The sequence below is a fragment of the Chiloscyllium plagiosum genome, unplaced genomic scaffold (assembly GCF_037043375.1).
Source record: "Chiloscyllium plagiosum isolate Xiang-an unplaced genomic scaffold, Cpla_swu_hap1 HiC_scaffold_39, whole genome shotgun sequence".
Taxonomy (NCBI): domain Eukaryota; kingdom Metazoa; phylum Chordata; class Chondrichthyes; order Orectolobiformes; family Hemiscylliidae; genus Chiloscyllium; species Chiloscyllium plagiosum.
The window spans coordinates 20234655-20258410 of NW_028270177.1; the positions used below are offsets into that span (position 1 = coordinate 20234655).

At 43.0% G+C, this 23756-nt stretch overlaps 1 protein-coding gene across 5 annotated transcripts in view; it reads right to left on the bottom strand.

Moving 5' to 3' along the window:
- The window catches only part of LOC122540993 (WD repeat-containing protein 72-like), a 339613-nt gene that overhangs the window by 227941 nt on the left and 87916 nt on the right, over positions 1-23756 (bottom strand). For 3 of the 5 annotated variants that reach the window (XM_043677401.2, XM_087981195.1, XM_087981196.1), the window contains 6 exons: positions 19865-19941; positions 19641-19760; positions 17955-18136; positions 17222-17324; positions 11374-11515; positions 9480-9725 (listed from right to left, as the gene is read on the bottom strand). In XM_043677401.2, the coding sequence (XP_043533336.2) occupies positions 9480-9725; positions 11374-11515; positions 17222-17324; positions 17955-18136; positions 19641-19760; positions 19865-19941 (870 nt within the window). The remainder of the gene's footprint in view (positions 1-9479; positions 9726-11373; positions 11516-17221; positions 17325-17954; positions 18137-19640; positions 19761-19864; positions 19942-23756) is intronic. The other 2 variants (XM_087981192.1, XM_087981193.1) reach the window with 2 other exon arrangements.

A 23756-nucleotide genomic window follows, 5' to 3' on the forward strand; every position in this document is an offset into this window, starting at 1 on the left:
TTCATTCTTGGGACATTCTTGAACCATTGTATCAATTTGGTGAAAGTGATCCCTCGTGTTGCCAGATATATAGACGCATGAATTTGATCCAACCACAATGAAGGAACGGTGATAGAAGTCCAAGACAAATTGGTGTGTGAGTTGGAAAGAAACTTAGAAATGTGAAATTCATGTGTCCTAACTGCCTTTTACACAGTGGCATTGTGCAAGGTAATAGTTTGGAAAGAGTTAAATGTTGAGCGTCAACCATTTCAAAGACGCTACACAGTCTGTGAGTGGACACTAAAGAGTTCAGTACAGGTTCCCAAAGGGAGATGATATGTTTCATATAGTTCCCAAGCATCCTTAGTGATTATACCGAGCAAGTTAATGTAAACTGTATTTATCACTATTATGCAATCAACCTACTTTATTATGCAAGGCAAGCACCTCTTCTGTTCAGACTCACCAATGGACTATTTGCCTCTACTGATACTTAGATAGGACCTAGACTCAGCACAGAGAAAGGAGGACCGGTGGCAGTGAACAGTCCAAACTGGAATACCATGTGCTGGTACTAGTGGTAAATAAAGATATAGCAAGTGGGCATTTTAGGTTTGATCGATGCTACCTACAATGGTGTCTTGCTACAATACATGTTATAGGCAATATACAATGTGATCAACAATACACCAGCTCTGGAGAAGTGCATCTTGAATCTGGTGTTTGGCATGTCTACCTTGTGGGCTCCTTCATCCTGGATGGTGTTGAGCTTCTTGAATGTCATTGTAGTAGGTAACATCTAGCAAACTGGAGACTGTTCCATCATACTCCTCACTTGGGCCTTGTAGGTTTGAACTGTCAAGAGGTAGGCCACTTGAGACAGAATATGAAGCCTTTCCCTTCTATTGTACAGAGTGGTGGCAGGTAGTGAACAGATACCCCTGGATATTGGTGGTGAGGGACTTGGTGATGCCAGTGAGTGTCAAGCGGGTCGGAAATATGCTTGTTCTTGCCATTAACCAACAAATACTTTTTCAGATCATGATGCACATGGCATAAAATTCTTTATTATCTGAGGAACAATGAATGGAGCTGGCCTTTGTGTGTAACCATCAGTGGACAGTCTCATGTCTGGCTTCAGAAAAGAGGGAAGGTCATTGATGTAGCAGCTGGAAATGGTTAGATACTGCCTTTGAGAACACATACACAGAGATCCTTGTGGCTGCAGTAGCCCCACGCAACTACCCCTATACCTGGCATCACTTCCACCATTGAAAAACGTACCCATTGATCATTTTACTGGGAGTATTTGGTCCCAGACTCCGTCAAATACTACCTTGATGTCAAGAACAGTCACATACAGTCATGGAGTCATAGTGATGTACAGCATGGAAACAGACCCTTCGGTCCAACCCGTCCATGCCGATCAGATATCCCAACCCAATCTAGTCCCACCTGCCAGCATCTGGCCCATATCCCTCCAAACCCTTCCTATTCATATACCCATCCAAATGCTTCTTAAATGTTACATTTCTCTCACCTCTAGAAAATGGAGAGAAATAAAATTGGGCACCTCATCTTTCACTTGAAATTTTTAAGAAAATTACTGACCTCTAACTGATCTTGACTCGATAACCTCCTCTGGCCCCTCAATCCTCCAAGATGACTATGCTCCTCTCACTCTGCTCTTTTGAAAACCCCTACATTTAATGGCATCAAAACGGGAGGGAGTAGTATAGTTCAAATATTACTCATTCCTGAAGAAGGGCTTATGCCCGAAACGTCGATTCTCCTGCTCCTTGGATGCTGCCTGACCTCCTGCGCTTTTCCAGCAACACATTTTCAGCTCTGATCTCCAGCATCTGCAGTCCTCACTTTCTCCTTGCAATATTACTAGTCCAGTAACCCAGGCTAATGTTCTTGGGATATAGATTTCAATCCCACCATGCCAGATGGTGAAATTTAAGTTCAGTGAATACATCTGCAATGAAAAGTGAGTCTAATTGAGACCACAAGACCATTGCCAAATGTTGTGAAACCCATCTGCCTTCAGGGAAGGACATCTGCCATTCTTAACTCAGCTGGCTGACATGTGACTCCAGCCCCATAGCAGTGTGGCTGATTTCAAGATGCCCTCTGAAATGGTCTCACAATCCACACAGCAGTATTAAAACCACTGCAAAGCCAAAAGGAAGGAATTACCTTGGCCCTGGAAACCTAGCCCTTTCAACTTGCAAATACCTTCTTGTATCTAAATTGGAAGCAAATTCCTTAGATTAGCCAACAGCTTGACATTGTCCATAAGGTCCAATTCCATGAATACGACTGTATCTCAGAAACCACTATCACCTTCCCTATCTCATCATCAAAGCATACCTGTCAAAGGCGGTGGGACAATGGTATACTGTCAAGTAGGAGTTGTGGGGTCGAGAGTATGGTGCTGGAAATGCACAGCAGGTCAGGCAGCATCCGAGGAGCAAGAGAATTGACGTTTCGGTCATAAGCCCTTCATCAGGAATGATGCTTGTGGGCCAGGGGTCTGAGAAATAAATGGGAGGGGGTGGGGTTGGGGGGAAAGATAGATGAGAATGCGATAGGCAGTCGAAGGTTGGGGAGAGGGTGATAGGTTGGAGAGAATGGTGGAGTGGATAAGTGGGAAAGGTGATAGACAGGTCAAGAGGGCAGTGTTGAGTTGGAGGTTTGGGACTCGGATAATGTGGGGGGAGGGGAAATGAGGAAGCTAGTGAAATCCATATTGATCCCTTGTGGTTGCAGGGTCACAAGGCGGAATATGAGACGCTCTTCCTCCAGGTGTCGGGTGGTTAGGGTTTGGCGATGGAGGAGCCCAGGACCCGCATGTCCTTAGCGGAGTGGGAGGGGGAGTTGAAATGTTCAGCCACAGGGCAGTGGGGTTAGTTGGTGCGGGTGTCCCAAAAATGTTCTCTGAAATGATCTGCAAGTAGGTGTCCTGTCTCCCCGATGTAGAGGAGACCACATCGGGTGCAACCGATACAGTAGATGACATTGGTGGAGGAGCAGGTGAATTTCTGTCAGATGTGGAAGGATCCTTGGAGGCCTTGAATGGAGGGGGAGGTGCAGGCACAGGTTTTGCACTTCCTCTGGTGGCAGGGATAGGGGCTAGGAGTGGGGTGTGGGCTGGTGCGGGTGTGGATCCAATGAGGGAGTCGCAGAGGGAATGCTTTCTCCGGAACGCTGATATGGATGGGGAGGGAATTACGTCTCTGGCGGTAGGGTCCGTCTGGAAGTGACGGAAATGGCGGAGGATGATGACGTATATGTGGAGGTTGGTGGGGTGGGAGCTGAGGACTGGGGGGTTCTGTCCTTGTTGCATTGGGAGGGTTGGGTTCGAGGGCGGACATGCGCGAAGTGGAGGAGATACGCTGGAGGGCATTGTCAACCACATGGGAGGGGAAATTACGATCTTTGCAGAAGGAGGCCATCTGGGATTTTCTAAGGTGGAATTGGTCATCCTGGGAACAGAAGAAGTGGAGGCAAAGGAATTGGGGATAAGGGATGGCATTTTTACAGGCGGTAAGGTGGGAGGAGGTATGGTCTAGGTAGCAGTGGGAGTCAGTGGGCTTGTAGTAGATGTCCGTGATTAATTGGTCACTGGAGACAGTGATGGAGAGGTCCAGAAAGGGGAGGGAGGTGTCCGAGATGGTCCAGGTGAATTTGAGGTCAGGATGAAAGGGGTTACTGAAGTTGATGAACTGGTTAACCTCCTCGTGGGAGCACAAAGTGGCGTCGGTACAGTCATCAATGTAGCGGAGGAACAGGTAGGGGGTGTTGCAAGAAGGTGGACTGTTCCACGTATCGCACAAAGAGGCAGGCATAGCTGGGGCCCATGTGGGTGCCCATGGCTACCCCTTTGGTTTGGAGCAAGTGGGAGGATTGGAAGGAGAAGGTTTTGAGGGTGAGGACCAGTTTAGCCAGGTGGATGAGAGTGTCAGTGGAAGGGTACTGATTGGAGCGGCGTGAGAGGAAGAAATGGAGGGCTTGGAGACCTTTGTCATGGCAGATCAATGTGTACAGGGACTGGATGTCCTTGGTGAAGATAAGGTGTTGGATTCTGGGGAAACTAAAGTCTTGGAGGAGGTGAAGGGCAATGCTGGTATCCTGAACGTAGGTGGGGAGTTCCTGGACTAAGGGGGACAGGAGCTGTACCTCCACCAATGTCATCTACTGTATCTGTTGCACCCGATGTGGTCCCCTCTACATTGGGGAGACAGGACGCCAACTTGTGGATCGTATCAGAGAACATCACTGGGACACCCACACCAACTAAACCCACCTCCCCATGGCTGAACATTTCAACTCCCCGTCCCACTCCATCAAGGACATGCAGGTCCTGGGCCTCCTCCACCGCCAAACCCTAACCACCCGACTCATGGAGGAAGAACGCCTCATATTCCGCCTTGGGACCCTGCAACCACAAGGGATCAATGTGGATTTCATCAGTTTCCTCATTTCCCCTCCCCCCATGTTATCCCAGTCCCAAGCTTCCAACTCGACACCACCCTCTTGAACTGTCCATCACCTTTCCCATCCATCCACTCCACCGTCCTCTCCGATCTATCACCTTCTCCCCCACCTTCGTCTGCCTATCGCATTCTCAGCTACCTTTCCCCCAACTTCACACCCCTTCCATTTTTCTCTCAGCCCCCCAGCATAAAACTGCACTAACCAATCAGTGCAGTATTAGGCTACACTACAGCATGAAGTCAGAGGAAAGTTTACAACAATGGCTGCAGAATGGTCACACCCACTTCCTGAGAGAGTATGCATCAAGAGATACTTTTAACTCGGATAAAACAAGACTGTTTAAAGACTCTTACCAGGTTCCCTCTCATGTTTAACAATTTAATAGTGGAAAGTGAAGAAATAAAAAAGTATGTCACTGATATAAACATGTACAGCATCAAAACATTGCTGCTTCTTTTGAGAGGTGAAATAAAAGCTGGATATAAAATAATATCATTTGTGGGGATTGGATTTCAAAATAGTAGCATAGTTTCAGCGAGTTTTGAGAAGATTTGTAGCTCAGGTTGAGGTTTTGGATGTAGGTTTGCTCAAACCTATAAATAGAAAGCAGGAATTTTCAGCATTGCTTCGCATGAGGTCCACTGAAGATGTTACCTAGTAAGGTAACAAAATGTCTGGAAATGAACCTTTCAGCTCAGCGAGCAAACCTACATCCAAAAGTGGCATAGTTTAATTTTTACTTTTGTGAAAGGTTTTCTTTAAAATAAACAAAGATGAGAGAATCCTTCTGGAACAGTGACCTAATCCAGTCTGTGTCAGAGAGCAGCTGGTTGTAACCTGCTGTGGTGTTAATAGAAAGTTGTTAATATTATGCTATTTATGGCAGGTACAGTAAACATGTAAGGCCATTCACTTTGTTTTCAGTTCAGAAGAATCAAGAGCAAGTCTTCTTTATTTTTTGAGTACTTTCATTGAGGTTCTGTATATAATAGGCATTGCAGAAACAGGAACTGTTGCCAAGTTGTTTTTATTTGCAAACCCCTTCTCTAACTCCTATTCAAATATTAAACAACTTGCCTTGTTCTCTCTAAAATAACTCAAGTCTTCTTTATAAATGCAGTTGGAAAGGTAGAACTGTAATTCAGCTCAGAAGACAGCTGTCTTGAGTTTGGAAGCTAGTTTAAAAGAAGGATTCAGGCCAGTTCAGGGAATACAGCTTATGAAATTTTCAAACAAGAGATTTGGTTGGAAATCTGCAGAGCACTAGAACTGAGAAAGTTCAGGCTCGCAAATCTGTGAAAAGTTCATGTAAGCAGATTAGGAAAAGACTCATTGACCTGTTACCACAGTCTGCAAGAGACAACTTAGAATGAGTTGGTTAAGTTGAATCTTGCGGAGTTGAGATACCTGGTAATTCTTCTCTGAATTTGAGACTGTGTAAGAGATAATGTTGGGAAACAGTTTTGATGTGCATTTTGAAATTGTTTTTCATGTCAAAGATACTGAGGTAGCTTTGTTTGTTTTATTTGTTCTTTTGTGTAATAAACTTCTATTCTGTTGTTAACTGTCATGCTGGGATCTGACGTGTCTAGTAGTACCTTTGTGAATATCAAAATATTCACACTAAGGCATGGATCAGGTGTGCTAACAAAATGCAGCAACAGAAATAAAGGAAGATGATCACCCCGAAGAGTCTGATGAAAGCCCACCCATTCACATGCTACAACCGCAAAGGCTATAGACATGATCCAAGATTTTGCACTGAAGTGTGAAAACATGGAAAACATATCTGACTGTAACTCATCTGGAGATAACACATTAAGTAGAAAAAGATTACTGAGTTTTTCCTGAGTTAAGTCCCAATGTTTTTCAATGTCTTTTGCTGCCCAAGGTCAGGCCATTGTAAGGTGTGAACAAATTGAAAAAAATAAAGACATTTCACATATTTCCTGCATCACTGTGTTTTCATTTTTTTTGACACAGAACACATTTGTAAGCAAATTGGGTTACACAGGGCTTCCTTGGCTACCTCGGAGCTCAGCTTAACACAAACCTGTGGGTAGGTTTCCTATGATTCTTGTGATTTTATTGTTCATCGTCGTCCCTTCACTATCATCGTTCCTTTGTTCTTAACAGCATTATGGATATACTTACACCATCGCCCCAACATCAGCAGTTCAAGAATATGGTTTATCACTAAGGGTAATTAGGGATGTGCAATAAATGCTGGAGAGCCAGCGAGGCCCACATCCCATGAATTAATAAATTAATAAATATTGGATATGCTTTCAACAAGGTAAAAACAATGACTGCAGATGCTGGAAACCAGATTCTGGATTAGAGTGGTGCTGGAAAAGCACAGCAGTTCAGGTAGCATCTGAGGAGCAGGAAAATCGACGTTTCGGGCAAAAACCCTTCATCAGGAATAGAGGCAGAGTCCATCTTTATTCAACTTGGATTTATTCACAAAATCAAACACTACAAGTACAGAGACCCTCTCTCGATTCACCACCTCAGTGACAACATACTTATCAAGTACTAGAAGCTCTCCTGCCTATTTATCCTTACTCTTAAGTTATCCAATTAAAGAGTTATAACAATTCATTTTATCTAACTAAATCTGCCTTGCCTCAAAATTGGATTTTGTAATACTGTATTAAGAAAAAGGAGGTCTTGTGCTGAAGTGGGTAGCATCTCTGTCTCTGGGCGAGGAAGTTTTGGATTCATCAAGATCAAGCCAAGGTCTTGATGATCAAGGGAGCTGTGTCCATAAGTAACTAACAGGCTGAGCATCGATTCTTTCCAACACATGTCAGTGAGAGTGATAGGCCTGTGGAATTCATTGCCATGGAGCGCAGTGGAGGCCATGATGTTAAATGTCTTCAAGGCAGAGATTGATAAATTCTTAATCTCGCAAGAAATTAAGGGAGACAGGGAGAGTGCGGGTAAGTGGCATTGAAATGTCCATCAGCCTTGATTGAATGGCGGAGTGAACTCGATGGGCCGAATGGCCTGACTTCCACTCCTGTTTCTTATGGTCTTAACTAAGTGACTGAAAGAAATTTGAGCCTCGACCATCCCTATTCATGGACCCAGTCTACAACATACATGTTGCCACCGAAACTTGAACTTCCTGAGTGATCTGTTACATGCCCACCCATTAGAAACAATGTGACGCGGCAAATCGTATATTAGATTTGGTAACATTTTCCCAAGCAGTTGATGCAATTACCAGTGTCTCAAAGTAAGAGATTTTCTTTCATGAACTCAGGAGAAGTCTCTGTTTGACCTGTAAAATGTTTAGTGTGCACTAAGTGAGTTACAAATTAATACAGATTAAATTTAAGCAGATTTTAAAACTTTTCACTGCTGACCTCAGAACGAATGGGAAATTTTTACTTCATCGCTCCGCAAAAACAAACACCATCTCGTCAACAAAATACATATCTAAAAGGAAATCAGGTCAGCTATCTCAGTCATAAAACTGTAGATTCAGGCATTAATTATAATGTACTCAGAAATATTGAAATCGCTCTCAGCCATATTTTAAAAGCGGCTCGTGAATTCAGATTCAATTCATGCTTGCCGTGTTTGAATTATCTTAAGCCCTTAGCTAACAATAAATATACAGGAAAGCTTGCTTGAAGACATTAAACATCTTAACGAAAATAACACGTGGAAGATTTTTACCTGCTGAGCACATGGAGTTCTGTATTCATGAAATTTTCCTCTCAATTTGCAAATAACCTATTGATGAGTATTTAAACTTTCGGTTTGTACAGCTAATGGAAGATAAAACTGGAAATTATCTGCTTATCTGTCTGTCTGAACATGTAATTTTTCACAGCAAGTCAAAATTTTAAAAGCTATCATTTTTTAAATTCCTGTATAGCCTCATCCCTCCCTATTTCCGTAATCTTTTCTAGCCCTTTGAGATATATGCATCTATCTAATTCTGGTCTATTGAGAATCCAAAATTTTAATGTCTCCACATTGGTGATCATACCTTTAGTGACTAAAGTCCTAAATTCTGGGATTCCCTCCTAAACCATTGACATCTCTCAACCTTACTTGCCTCTTGTAGGAAGCTGTTTAAAACCTACCACATCAATCAAGATTTGGCCACCTAGCCTATCATTAAGCCAATTAATGATAAATTTTGCTTTATGACAATTCCATGGAACACCCTGACATAGTTTATTCCATTGAGGGTGCTATATAAATACAATGTGTGCTTGGTGCTGTTGTAATGTTTGGGGATAGAAACCCATCATATTTCGATGAGTAGTTTGCTGTTGACTAACTTTCATTTTGACCAGAAAATCCAACTTACTCATTTCTGAGCTGATCTTGCAAAAGCCAGTGACACTCCCTAGGACAATGGCTGAAGATAAATTGAGGTTGACATTTTCTAATCTTTTTAGACTTGTTATGTGACTAAGCTTCATTTTGTAAATTCAGCAGGATATCCCCGATTTTCTGGTTTCATTTTGTAACACAAAGTAGTTATTTTGTGTTACTTTCCTCACAAATCTAGTTAACTGGTGGAGAAGTCAAATATACCAGGGAAGCACCACTACCTATCATTTGCCTTTCTCAATGTCTGCCTGGGGTTTCACAGGACAAGGGTGAGAGATATTGTCTCATCACACACAGCCTTTTGGTTTCTCAAATAAAGTTGCAGACAAAGTTTATGTTATTATTTACCACATATTTGTCTTTACACTATTTTACTTCCTGCCCTGTTGTAATTAAATGGCAATTTCCATTATCTATTAGAAATGAGGCTGGAGAGTGAAGGTGGTGGGGGAATAATTAAGGTTTTGAAGTATTAAGTGTGAAGCTATAAGGAACCTAAAACCAAGGTGCAATTCAAATGTAGAAGGCTTTCAGCCACAATAGCCACAAATAAATGAATACATCAGTTGGGTAATTTGGATTGTTGGACAGTGAGTGTTTTAAAAAAGCTATAATATTTGTAACAAGATCAATACCTTTCAACAAGGAGTGTTCCACCAGGAGTTGAGCCCGGGCAGCATGCAAGCCAAGGGTAATTATAATTCTCCCATTTTCACATCCACAAACCAGGTTATCGAGATTGGGAATATAGACACTAGCGGTAATCAAACCAGTTTGGATTCCATTTGGGAGTACACCAAGCTGGCCAGTTATTTCTTCCGTCAAGATCTTATGTTGTTCAAATGCTTCTTGAAGACTCAACGTCGTAGCTATCTGAATTTCTGAAAGTTTAACATAAGAAATGTACAGGTAAAAGAAGGTCCTTCAGTTCACTTGATCTCCAGCATATTGACTACCTGTCCTCTCACTATGTTCTAGCGACCTGCGCTCAAATCCCACAATGGTGGAATTTTTAATTCAACAAAGCAAAATTTGGAATTAAGGATCTAATGATGACGTGAAACTATTGTTGATTGTCAGAAAGACCAGTCTGGTTCACTAATGTCCTTTAGGGAAGGAAATCTGCTATCCATACCTGGTGTGGTCTACATGTGACTCCAGACCCGCAGCAAAGTGATTGACTCTTAACTGTCCTCTGGGCAATTAGGGACAGGCAATAAATGCTGACCTGGCCAGCAATGTCATGTCCCATGAACGCATAAAACAAACGATAAATTTGGGTTAGATCTCACGGAATACAGGGAGAACTAACCATTTGGATATAGAACTGACTCAAAGGTAGAAGGCAGAGGATGGTGGTGGAGGGTTGTTTTTCAGACTGGAGGCCTGTGACCCGTGGATTGCCACAAGGATCGGTGCTGGGTCCTCTACTTTTTGTCATTTACATAAATGATTTGGATGCGAGCATAAGAGGTACAGCTAATAAGTTTGCAGAAGACACCAAAATTGGAGGTGTAGTGGACAGCAAAGAAGGTTACTGGGTTGAGAAGTGACACATGGAGTTTAATTCAGATAAATGCAAGGTGCTGCATTTTGGGAAAGCAAATCTTAGCAGGACTTATTCAGGAGTTGGGAGGTCATGTTGTGGCTGTACAGGACATTGGTTAGGCCACTGTTGGAATATTGCATGCAATTCTGGTCTCCTTCCTGTCAGAAAGATGTTGTGAAATTTCAAAGGGTTCAGAAAAGATTTACAAAAATGTTGCCAGGGTTGGAGGATTTGAGCTATAGGGAGAGGCTGAACAGGCTGGGGCTTTTTTTCCCTGGAGCGTCAGAGGCTGAGGGGTGACCTTATAGAGGTTTATAAAATCATGAGGGGCATGGATAGGATAAATAGACAAGGTCTTTACCTGGGGTTGGGGAGTCCAGAAGTAGAGGGCATAGGTTTAGGGTAAGAGGGGAAAGATGTAAAAGACATCTAAGGGGCAACTTTTTCACACAGAGGGTGGTACATGTATGGAATGAGCTGCCAGAGGAAGTGGTGGAGGCTGGTACAATTGCCACATTTAAAAGGCATTTGGATGTGTATATGAATAGGAAGGGTTTGGAGGGATATGGGCCGGGTACTGGCAGATGGGACTAGACTGGGTTGGGATATCTGGTCAGCATGGACGGGTTGGAACAAAGGGTTTGTTTCCATGCTGTACATCTCTATGACTTTATGACTATGACTTTAAATACAAAGCACAATTTCAAGCAGCAAAATAATAAAAAAGAATGAAGAGACCTGGCAAATTTTGAAACTTGAATGAATTCAACATAGACAAGTTTCCACATTATATATCAGCATGTATAACTACAGAGATAAAACCAATTACCAGAAAAATGCGAAAATACTTTTATATTTCTAGCTTAGAGGATGGTATTACAATTATTATTGGATTTTCATGCATTTAGTTTGATTTTCTTTTCCTCATCGATGAAAGAAAATCAATCAGAAAATCAGGTTCTGGCAAAATTCATTTTTACCTTGAGGGGAACCATCACGGTTGGCCATTGGAACATCAGGAATGTGCCACATGGAAATCGTTCCTGATGCTTCACCAGAGAACAGAATCTTATGAAATGGTTCTTTACGCTCGTTGATAAAAATCAGAATTGTCTGAAGAAACTGAAGCAGATAACATGTTGGAAAAATGTTTGTTTCATCTGTTATGCAAGGCTGAATTTGCCTTCTTCAAATCTTAATGTAAAAACTGATCTTTTCTATCTAATTTTAAAACACTTCAACCATTTCAACCATGTCAGAAATTTCATATCGAGATGGAGTTTCGTAATAAACTGAACCTAGTAAATCTCATTGTTCTACCCATTTGGCACCTCAGGTACTTATTGAATCAATACCTGGAGCAAACCTCATTTCATCGGCTTCAGAAATAAAGCAATGAACAGAAATTCCACTTGAAAACATTTCGATTCATCTGCTCCTTCTCCATGTCTCATTTTTATTATTTTAACTTCAATTTTTTTTCCACCCAGTCTGCTAATTCTCAATTTCTTTTGTTCAAAGAGGTTTTAAACACTGCCACACCCACCGTTTTTCTTTAACCCCCAAGCATTTTGGATCTGGGAACTGCATGCCAAAAATCTCTGATTCTTTGAGAAGTACCTCACTAAGGTTGTTTTGTCAGCAGTTTAAGCTCAGTGGTCAAAAGGCTAATCTTATCTTTGCTAGTGCCCTGACAATGTTATGTGCCAGAAATATCAGATTTTTTTAAGTGTCTTGCATTCATATTCTGTTTTACAGGTGAGTGCTACATAACATGGCTGGAAGTGGGATGCTCCTCCCATGATTGTTGGTTGGCACATGGGTGGCGAGGGCATAAAATCAGGTCCCATTGTGGTGGCAACACTCCTGTCACCTACTTACTGCCAGTGTCACCCCACCAGCAATGGGGAAGGTGTCAAAGTCACCAAATCAGAGCAGACCAATTCATAGCCACTTAAAGGTCTATCTCCCACCCTCACTTGAATTTACCAGGGGTACAGGGTTCCTTTTTCAAGTAACAAGGCCTTTATTGTTGACTGCTGGAAAGGAGTAAGGGAGGACTGCAGATGCTAGAGATCAGAGTCAAAAAGAGTGGGGCTGGATAAGCAGCATCCGAAGAGTAGGAGAGTCAATGTTTCGACCATAAGCTCTTCATCAGGATTGTGGGGGAGGCCCAAGCGGGCTGAGAGACAAATGGGAGGGAGGTTGAGGCTGGGGGGAAGGTAGCTGGGAATGCGATAGGTAGAGGAAGGTGGGGGGGGGGGGGGGGGGTGATGGTGATAGGACGGAGGGGAGGGTGGAGTGGATAGGTGGGAAGGAAGATGGACAGGTAGGACAGTTCAAGAGGGCAGTGCCGAGTTGGAGGATTGGATCTGAGATAAGGTGGGGGAGGGGAGATGAGGAAACTGGTGAAATCCACATTGATCCTGTGTGGTTAAAGGGTCCCAAGGCAGAAAATGAGGCATTCTTCCTCCAGCCGTTGGGTGGGGGCTTGGATTTGTGGTAGAGGAGGCCCAGGACTTGCTAGCTCTTGACGGAATGGGAGGGAGAGCTGAAGTATTCAGCCACAGGGGCGGTGGGGTTGTTCAGTGCGTGTGTCCTGGAGATGTTCTCTGAAGCGTTCCAAAAGTTGGTGTTCTGTCTCCCCAGTGTACAGGAGATCACATAAAAACAACACACAGTAGATGACATGTGTGGAGGTGCAGCAAAGTCTCTGTTGGATGTGGAAGGATCCTTTGGGGTCTTGGATGGAGGTGAGGGGGCAGGGGAAGGTGCCGGGAGGGGAGCATGGGAGGCATGGACAGAACAAGGGAGCTGCGGAGGGAATGGTCTCTGCGGAATGCAGATAGAGGTGGGGAGGGAAGTATGTCTCTGGTGGTGGGGTGTGTTTGTAGGGGCGGAAATGGCCGACGATGATGCATTGTATCCAGAGGTTGGTGGGGTTGAGGGTGAGGGCTGGGGGGTGTTCTGTCCTTGTTGCGATTGGAGGGTTGGAGCTCAAGGGTGGAGGTGTAGGAGGTGGAGGTGATCCGCTGGAGGGCATCGTGGACCACGTGGAAGGGGAAATTGTGGTCTTTGAAGAAGTAGGCCATCTAGGATGTTCTATGGTGGAACTGATTCTCCAGGGAGCAGGAGCTGGCATTTTTACAGGAGGGAGGGTGGGAGGAGGCGTAGTCCAGCTAGCTGTGGGAGTTGGTGGGCTGGAAGTACCTGCTGCTTAAGCACTCTGTGCCCAAAGGAGGCTTTCCCATTAAGGTACTCCCCTGTATCCTTCCTGACCTTGAACCCAGTCCTTCGCTCTCATTACCAGCCTAGGAGGCTGGCCTGGGGAAACCCAGGGCTTACCAACATAAGTGTCTGGCTCCATTGCAGGTTGCTTGCAATCTCAGCTCTCTGTGGGAGAGCTACCCACTGCCTGATTGGCCAACTGCTCTCATTGGGGGTGGGGGAAAGGTTCCTTGTCCCTGATAACAGTGAAAGTGCCACACAGATTGAGCTAATAGCTCGATTTGAGGAACGAGAACTTAGCCAAGCGGGTCTCAGTTTGTCCCCGAGTTTTAAGCTGAGGGAGAGGGTACTGTTGCTGCATAAAAGACTTGCCCCCATTATATCAGGAGAGGCCAATTATGTAAAATGGCTGCCCCTCATTTCAGCGTCATATTAGAGAGAAAAATGTACAGAACATACAGTTCTCTTGATTTAATACACACACAAGTAAAATATTACTGCTTCCTTCAAGATTCTATTACTTACATTTATGAGGTAGTCGAGACAGTAAGACTGAATGTCATAGACTGATAATCATCCATATTGCATTACAACCCAACAAAGCAATCATTAAAAGTCACTTACACTCGAAGATTTACAGCTAGAAGGCAGCTTAGTTTACACAGGGTGTTAATGCCATAACGAGGTGGTAAGGACATAGATTTGATGTATTATCTTCTCCCATCTGATGACTTTTAAATCTTCACCAGGTGCCTCAAGGCAACAGTGCCCAGAGGGAGGGAGGTAAAGTCAAACATGAAGTCCAGTCAAACTACTCTCATCTACCCTTTAATGACCTGACCGGTTTCAGAACAGCATTCCCAGTGGCTCAGAATTAAAAGCCCAGCAACCTTTATGATCATGTAGGAGACACCATCAGTATTCAAGATGGGAAAGGTGCCAAACTCAAGACAATATAATGAGAGCAGGACAAAGAGTTGTCTCAGAAGCTAGCTGTGTGCGGCTCTGTTGCAGCCAAAGGGCCTGACCTTCTGAGCTAAAATGTTGGAACTCCTGCCTTTATATGAAAAATATTGAAGTGAAATTGTGACATTAAATGCTACCTTACCAGCAATGCCTCAGTGATAAAAATTCTCCTTAATGGTACTTTTAAAATGGCTTTAAACACAAGATGAAAAGGGAACTCAAAACCGACACTTTCCAAGATTGTAACCATGTTCAGCAGGACATAACATCAAAAGCAAAATCTCTTGTCCTTTCTATCAGCACGCTAAAGCATTTGATGGTTCTGATTAATGCCATACTGAAATGTATTTAAATGCTTGTAATGTAACATGGAAAGGCACTAATATCAACGTTCAGATGATGTTTTAATTGACTGTGCTGTGCTCTTAAGGGTTACGTCATCTGAACCTCCAATTAGTGTGGTGCCTTTGTTCAGCTTGCTTTCAAGTCCCATATAGATTACAATTGTTATTACATTTCGCTACAGTCCATTCCCATCATATCATAAAAATGTCTTTCTAAAATACTTGCTCACCCAATTAAACCCATACAGAGTTTTGTGGAAAGACTTATCGATAAAAAGAGAAGTGCAGTTCCTCTCTGTAAAGTGGTGGCAGCTTTTCATCATTCAAAACGCTTCTAGCTAAACCCTCAGTATTCTAAGAATTATATTATTTCAGGTACTCTTATTTCTAATTTGTACAAAACTGAGAAAACATAAGTGTTTATCCCAGCCTGCTAAAACTTTAATACAACTGCTAAACAGTACTACACTTGTTGTAAATCTGCAGGCTTGGCTTTGAGATCCTACCAGGACCAGGAATAGAGGCAGTGGGCATTGTAAGTAGTGCCACAGGACTACTTATTTTTCAACTATGACCCTAGTTCTACATTCTCCCACAAGAGGAAATATCCTTGCAACACCCACCAGCCAAATCCCTCAGAATTGTATTTGTTTTAATTAAAGTCACTTCTGAACTGCAGAGGAAGCAGACCTAACTAGTCTAGCCTTTCCTGTTTCAACAATCTGCTCATTCTGGGTATTAGTCTAATAAACCTTCTCTAAACTACTTCTAATGCGTTATCGTCTTTCTATAAGTTCAGTGACCAGTACTGTACACAATACTCCAGATGGGTGCTCACCAATATCCTGTGTAACTGAAGCATAATTTTGTCTACTCTTGCATTCAATTCCCCTCAAATAAACAAGAACATTCTATTAGTTTTCCTGATTACTTGCTGTACCTGCATACTAACCTTCTATGGTTCATGCACTGAGACACCATAGTGGCAGTGAAGGCAAGTTGAGAGCCTTAAGTGGGCAGTTAAAGGCCCCAAGAGGCCTTAGGACAGGTGGCCTACAGGTGGTGCCCTACCCAGCTCTTCCAGACGTTACTGTGGTGCAGTGGTAGAGTACCTACCTCTCAAAGAGGAGGCCTGGGTTCTAATCTTAACTGCTCCAGAGGTGTGTTGCCACATTTCTGAATGAGTTGATTATCACCCAGTTCCTGTCTTACGGAGATCAGGGCAGGGTGAACGGGAAGGCAGTGAGCTAGCCATGAGACATATTTCATGTGGTCCCTTTCACCCACACATCTCCGTCCTGTCAAAAATCTGCCTGGAGTGCGGAGCTGTATGAAAAACAGTTGTGGATGTTATGAATATATTGGTCAATATTAAATGCATTATGGTATTCATAAAAAAAATTCACCTAGAATGTGGCTCTCATTACCACTGAGTAGCTGAGGCAAGTCACATGGATGGATTGAAGGGGTGACTCGGTCAGTACATGATGGGAAAAGGAGTGGAAGGATATTCTATTCAAGTTTGGTGAAGTGGGAGGAAGTGGGAAGAGGGTGGGAGGAGGCTTGTGCAGAGGATAAACACCAGTACAGGTCAGATGGGCCAAATGGCCTGGTATAGTTCTCTGTAGACTATGTTTGAATATCAGTGGGCGGCACGGTTGCACAGTGGGCAGCACAGTGGCACAGTGGTTAGCACTGCTGCCTCGCAGCGCCAGACACCCGGGTTCAATTCCTGCCTCAGGTGACTGACAGTATAGAGTTTGCACATTCTCCCCGTGTCTGCGTGGGTTTCCTCTCACAGTCCAAAAATGTGCAGGTTAGGTGAATTGGCCATGCTAAATTGCCCATAGTGTTAGGTGAAGGGGTAAATATAGGGGAATGGGCCTGGGTGGGTTGCGTTTCGGCGGGTCGGTGTGGACTTGTTGGGCCGAAGGGCCTGTTTCCACACTGTAAGTAATCTAATCTAATCAATTGATTAATATTTATTTCTAACTGAATTGATACCTTGGAATAATACAAAAAAGTTTTGTACAAGTACACACTAATACTCATTGCAATTTCAAGGCAGAATTTAAGAAAGCTGTACATGTACTTCCACCCCACTGTCTTTAAAAAAAAAGTCCTCAAAGATTTCTTACTCAAGGTAGCTCAAGACCACAAAACTCTCCAAGTATATACATAGAAAAATCACTGTAACCTGTCAACAGTTTTAAGTGGATTCAGAATTTAAACACATTTTAGAATTACAGTGCATTGAACATTAAATTTTATGTTCAAAAATGTACATTACCTTCCGGTTAACATCTTTTGATGTATAGCAGAGCAACCGAGGTGAAACAGTTTCAGTTAATGAATGTCCGTGGGAAGTAAAAATGCCAGCTTTGAACAGGCTGCTGTAAAGACATTGAAGAATTTACTGGTCAAGAAGTGGGTTTGCTGCTGAGCACAAGTAAAGCCAGAGAGATTTGTGACTTCTATCAGGGAAAGGCCAACAAGTTGAAATCACATGCAATATACATAATATTGAAGGAGCTGTTTTGAAATCCATTCCTCCACAATTTTAACATGAACTGCCTACCGCTGAAACAGTAATCAGTGGAAGCTCAGAAAATATGCAAACACATTAGTCACCAGCACACAATTCCAACCCCATTTATCTTCCAATATTACAAAACTAATTCCCAGTGATTCAAAATTCCTCACTTTTTAAATTATCCACTTCGCCCTCCGGAACGTCCATTGTTTTGCATGCAGCATCATAAGGATTCTTTCTCATTTTAATAAAATGAATAGTCTTTACTTATTAAGTTCCTCTTCACAAGTGTAGCAGAAAGTTCTGGCTGATTACTCCCATTCTCTAGACTCTCGCAGTGGGAGCCAATGTGCACAGCTGCCAACATCCTGACAAATGTCCCACTCTGGGAAAGCTTTGTGTGCACTGGTCTTTTTTAAAAAAAACATATCAGTCCCATGCTGGGATTTTCACGGTGGAATGAATGGAACATCCACCACTCATACCGTACCTGAACTTTTCACGTGGTTTCCCCATCTGTCCCCACCTGTCGGGCAGCTGGTAGATGTAACTGTGCCCGGTCTCAGTCCAGAGGATTATTTTATTTGCAGCCAAGACTTCGCCACCAGCCCAGTGGTGACCATTATTGCAATTGACAAAGCACAGCAATGAGAAGTCACAGTAATCAAATACCTGGACAACAATGAGAGAATAAAATGTCTACAAGAGAGGCACCATTTTGTTTTTACATCTGTGTAATGGCTCAATCCAGTAAAACATCCAAAAGTACTTCACACCAACATTACCAGACAAATACATCCAGTGAGTCAAAAAAGCAGATATCAGTCAAAGAGACAGATCTTACAGAACATCTTAAAGGAAGATAGAAAGAGGCAGAAAAGCAGACAGAGAGAGGCAGAAAATTCTGGAAAGTAGGGCCAAAGCAGCTGAATGGCCCAACTGCCAGTAACAAGACCAAGGGCAGAATGCGAGGTCTTAGTTTCAGGCCAAGAGATGGCAGATTTAAAACAACGATGACAACAAATTACTTCCCTCAAAGGGTTGTGAATCCGTGGCTTTCATTACCCAAAATTGTGGCCACTGGAATACTGGACTAATTTAAGAAGATAGACAGATTTTTATTTGGTAATGGATTTAAAGGTTAAGGGGAATGGGCAGGAAAGTGGAGTTGAGGCCACAATGAGATCAACACCATGATTGAGTCCAAATGGTGGAGCAGGCTCATGGGGCCGCTCCTAGTGCTTCTGATTTTTTATAACATAGGGATGTACAGTAGTTAGAGATACATTGCAATGAGGTCATGGAGGGGCTTAAACAAGAATATAAAGTGAAAATCAAGGCATTTATATACCGAATGTAAATCTGGATGGCTACAATTGCTTTCCACATCCAGCAGATTTACAAAGTTAAATTGACAGATAAAGTTCACAACTGAAGGAATAAATCTTATTTTACAGACTAAATTCAGAAATTATTTGAATTGCTAGGCAGAATTAATTATCTATCCACGTATGAATTTTTCAGAGCTGCTTTAGGACTGAAAGAAGAGGAGTGTACACTGATAACATTCCTGATGAAGAACTTATGCTCGAAACGTCAACTCTCCTGCTCTTCGGATGGTGCCTGACCCAGCTGGGCTTTTCCAGCACCAGCATCTGCAGTCCTCACTCACGTTCTCCTGGTAAGTGCCTTATCAAGTCTCAGAGCATTGCGTGATCTCACAAAAAACAAGCTGCTCTTAAGTACTATCACCTTTATGTTGGCAAAGTGGCAGCCATTTTGTGTACCAGTGCAAACACCAAGAAATTAAGTGACAATTAATCTAATTTTGGCACCGTTGAATGAGAAGGATGTTGACCATGACCAAGGATGTGGTCCAATGGGTAGGGCAATGAGATTGTAAAAATCATGCTTTACAAGTAAATGTGACTTCAGTTGAACAAGTCTTTCAAAAGACAGTTACTAATATAATATAGCGCTCTCCTAGCACTTGAGAGAAGTGCTCACTGAGGTAATGCGCTCAGATCCTGTTATAGGGCTTGAGCCTGTGACTTTCTGACTGAAGGGCTAATGTGTTACTAGTTAAGCCAGGCATAGCCAATCCATTGTACATTATATTTTTTCGCTCTTTTAGTTTAATGTCCCCATACTATTTTAGTATGGCATTAAAACATACCTTCCAGCAATCAGAGCAAACTACTAACAGCAAACGTTCAGTATAGGTACAGAAACAGACTGCTTGACAATTAAAACATTGGAGTGACTTGGATTCTGCTTCAAAAACATCCTCCCTTGCCTGCAAAATACAAAAGAAATACTAGAACAGGCAATGAAGAATCTGTATCGTAATAGAAAGCAGAATTTCTACAATGTCAACTGTGTGTTTTGCAATGAGCTGACCTGGATACCATTAACTGATGAAGAAAGATCCCACACTTTGAGGTCTCCTGTCACTGATATGCCCACCAAGGAATCCTCTGCAAAATAAAGTCACAGAAGAGAAATATTATGGAGACTATTAGCATTTAGAATAATGTGGGTCAAAAAGGTGTGGGTCTAAATGTGGCCCTGTAACATTAGAGTACAATACTTACCCGAGTAATGGTCGATATGAAGTAAATATCGATCCCTAACTTTTAGGCAAATCTTTTGTATTTATACCTGCTTGACCTGGTGGTTAGACTTGCCCTGATGTAATCCCACTCATTGACAGAACAGAACAGTCTTAAAGGTACCTTGGGAGTGCGCACATCAACACATGGTGTCAAGATGACCACTTCAATGGCACATACTGCATTCCTTTGGCACTTTTGGGAGTGCAGTTGAAAGAAACAATGTCCAATCTGAAAATCCCGTCATAGTGAGATGTTGGGAGAGAGTGGATTTCAACCCCTTGAAGCTATTACTTGTGTAAAGGTTAACCCTCTGTTTCTCAGCTAAAAATGTGATCTGAGAAACATCACTTTCACAGGAGTATATATGGTGACATAATGCTTATCCCAAATCTTCAAATGAAAGCACCTTGAACATAAATGCAGTTAATCTATCCTGTTAAAAGATAGATTTGGAGAATGGCTTACAGTTAACATGTTTAATCTCTATTCAAAACACTTCAATTTCATTTTGTTCTTGAATACTCAGTAACCATTTTTTAAAGGAATCAACATACATTTTAAACAGGTACAAACCAGTGTTATCAATCTACTGAACACAGTGTGGTGAAAGTTGTGTAATTTACATATATATAAATTAGTTTCATTTAAAAAAAAATTTAGATTTTAAGCTAGTTGGATATGAGTTTAGTCTATTTGTTTGAAGCAGTTTAATAATTAACTACATCAGCATTTTTGGCACCATGATTTAAAATCAGTCTGTGTCAGGCAGCAGATGACTAAAGGCCTCATACAGGGTTTATGTAAGTTGCTTTATATTATGGGTTTTACAACAGTAGAAGAAATGAATAAGCCATTTGTTTAACAGCAGAGGGATGAGTAAGAGTTTGTTTAACTTAACTAAAAAGCTTTTGAAGGCAGTTCAAAGGAGAACTGACTGAAACTGGATGTAGGAATAGGTTCCCTTAATGATCAGATTAGTTAAGGGAAAATGAATTACCTCAGTGTTAGGCTTTCAGTTTGTGAAACTTTCATACCAGGAGCTGTTCTGAAGAAAGGTCACTGGACCCAAAACATTAACTCTGTTTTCTCTCCACAGATGCCATGAAAACTCCTGAGTTTTTCCAGTGGCACAGTGGCTCAGAGATTAGCACTGCTGCCTCACAGCGCCAGGGAACCGAGGTTTGATTGCAACCTCAGGTGACTATTTGTGCGGAATTTGCTCATTCCCCCCGTGTCTGTGTGGGGTTCCTCTGGGTGCTCCAGTTTCCTCCCACAATCCAAAGATGTGGTTTGTGAATTGGCCAAGCTAAGTTGCCCATAGTGTTCAGGGATATGTAGGTTAGGTGCAGTAGTCAGAGGTAAATGTAGGGTAATGGGTCTGGATGGGTTACTCTTCAGAGGGTCGGTGAGAACTTGTTGGGCTGAAGGGCCCTGTTTCCACACTGTACAAATTCTAATTCTAAATTTCTGTTTTTTGTTCCATACCAGGAGTGTTTGGTTAGAATTCTGGGTTGATTATTTAAAACTGAGACAGTCTAATAATCCAGTTGTGAGAAACAAGGAAAAAGGTTTCACAGTTTACAGGACTGGAACTGACCTTGACTGGCCTGTCTATCCCCTATACTCTTTGACTCTCTTGTCAAGTCACTCTATAAATTTGATAGGGAAGGAAAATTCCTCTGAATTTTGTTTAGTTGCACCAATATTGTTTTGGAGAGTGGATGTGATTTCATTTTGCTGGGTTTTGAAATCTTTTAAATTTTGTGTTACATGTTTGTTTTAGTTGGTTTATTTTACTTTACTATTTTTGAAAAATGTGTAATGAACTTCTGTTTTATTGTTAAAATGAAACCTGCTTGTTTGTGTTTCAGTGAAAGACAGTCACACTAAACTGAAAAGAAGAAGTATGATCCACCAAGCCAGATTTCATTCTGGGGTCTGACTCGTCCTGTAGTAATCAACATTCTCACTAAGTTGTGTGACTGCTCAGATGCTTGCAAGCTCTGCGCAGGCCCAAATAGTATGCTGGCACATTGACCTGCCAGTGCAAGTCACCGCTGCACACAGACTTTGGAAGTCTTCACAGCAAAAGGAAAATTTACAGAGAACGTAGATAGTTCAAATACAGAGGTCCTAACAATACCCAGAGTACATGAGGGAGCATATTAGAATCGGACTTTAATGGATGGAAATTTTATGAATGCTTCACCGAAGGGAGAGACCAAAACTGGTGGATAAATGTGAGTCACCCATCTCAAACAGAGATGAAGAGAATTATTTTTCTCTCAGAGAGATGTTGGTAGATGGATTCCTCTTTGCGAGAGAGCAAGCTGGCTCAGAAAATATCTTAAAGTCTGAGTTTGATAGATTCTTAGCCAATAAGAGCGTCAAAGAGTAGAGGAGAACAAACAGGTCAATGTAGGGGATAGGCAGGCCAGAGTAGGGGATAGACAGGTCAGGGGAGGGAATGTGGTGCTGGATTAGCACAGCCGGTCTTGCAGCATCTGAGAGGCATGACATCAATATTTCGAGCTTGACCTCTTCATCAGGAAGATGATGCACAAAACATCAACACTCCTGCTCATTGGATGCTGCCTGACCGGCTGTGCTTTTCAGGCACGACAATTTTTGACAATGATCTCCAGCATCAGCAGTCCTCAAATTCTCCCAGTGTAGGGGACAGGCAGGTCAATGTAGGGGATGGACAGGTCAGTGAAGGGGAAAAGTAGGTCAGTGTAGGGGATGGACAGGTCAGTGTAGGGATGGACAGGTCAGTGTAGGGACGGACAGGTCAGTGTAGGGGATGGGCAGGTCAGTGTAGGGGTAAGGCAGGTCAGTTTAGGGGATAGACAAGTCAGTGTAGGAGATAGACAGGTCAGTGTAGGGGTAAAGCAGGTCAGGGTAGGGGAGAGAGTGGTCAGTGTAGGGGACAGGCAGGTCAGTGTAGGGGACTGGCATGTTAGTGTAGGGGATGGACAGGTCAGTGTAGGGGATAGACAGGGCAGTTTAGGGGATGGGCAGGTCAGTATAGGGGTAAAGCAGGTCACTGTAGGGGATGGACAGGTTAGTGTAGGGGATGGATAGTTCTGTGTATGGACTGGCATGTCAGTGGAAGAGGTGGAGAGGTCAGTGTAGGGGATGGGCAGATCAGTGTAGGGGATGGACAGGTCAGTGCAGGGGATAGACAGCTCACTGTAGGGGATAGACAGGTCAGTGTAGGGGATGGACAGGTCAGTGTAGGGGATAGACAGGACAGTGTAGGGGACAGACAGATAAGTGAAGGGGACAGGCATGTCAGTGTAGGGGATGGACTGGTCAGCATAGGGGATGGATAGATGAGTTTAGGGGACAGGCAGGTCAGTGTAGGGGATAGACTGATCAGTGTAGGGAACAGACAGGTCAGTGTAAGGGATGGACAGGTCAATGTCAGGGACAGACAGGTCAGTGTAGGGGATGGACAGGTCAGTGTAGGGGTAAGGCAGGTCAGTGAAGGGCATGCGCAGGTCAGTGTAGGGGGCAGATAGGTCAGTGTAGGGGACAGACAGGTCAGTGTAGGGGATGGACAAGTCAGTGTAGGGGATGGACAGGTCAGTGTAGGGGTAAGGCAGGTCAGTGTAGGGGATGGACAGGTCAGTTTAGGGGTAAGGCAGGTCAGTGTAGGGGACAGACAGGTCAGT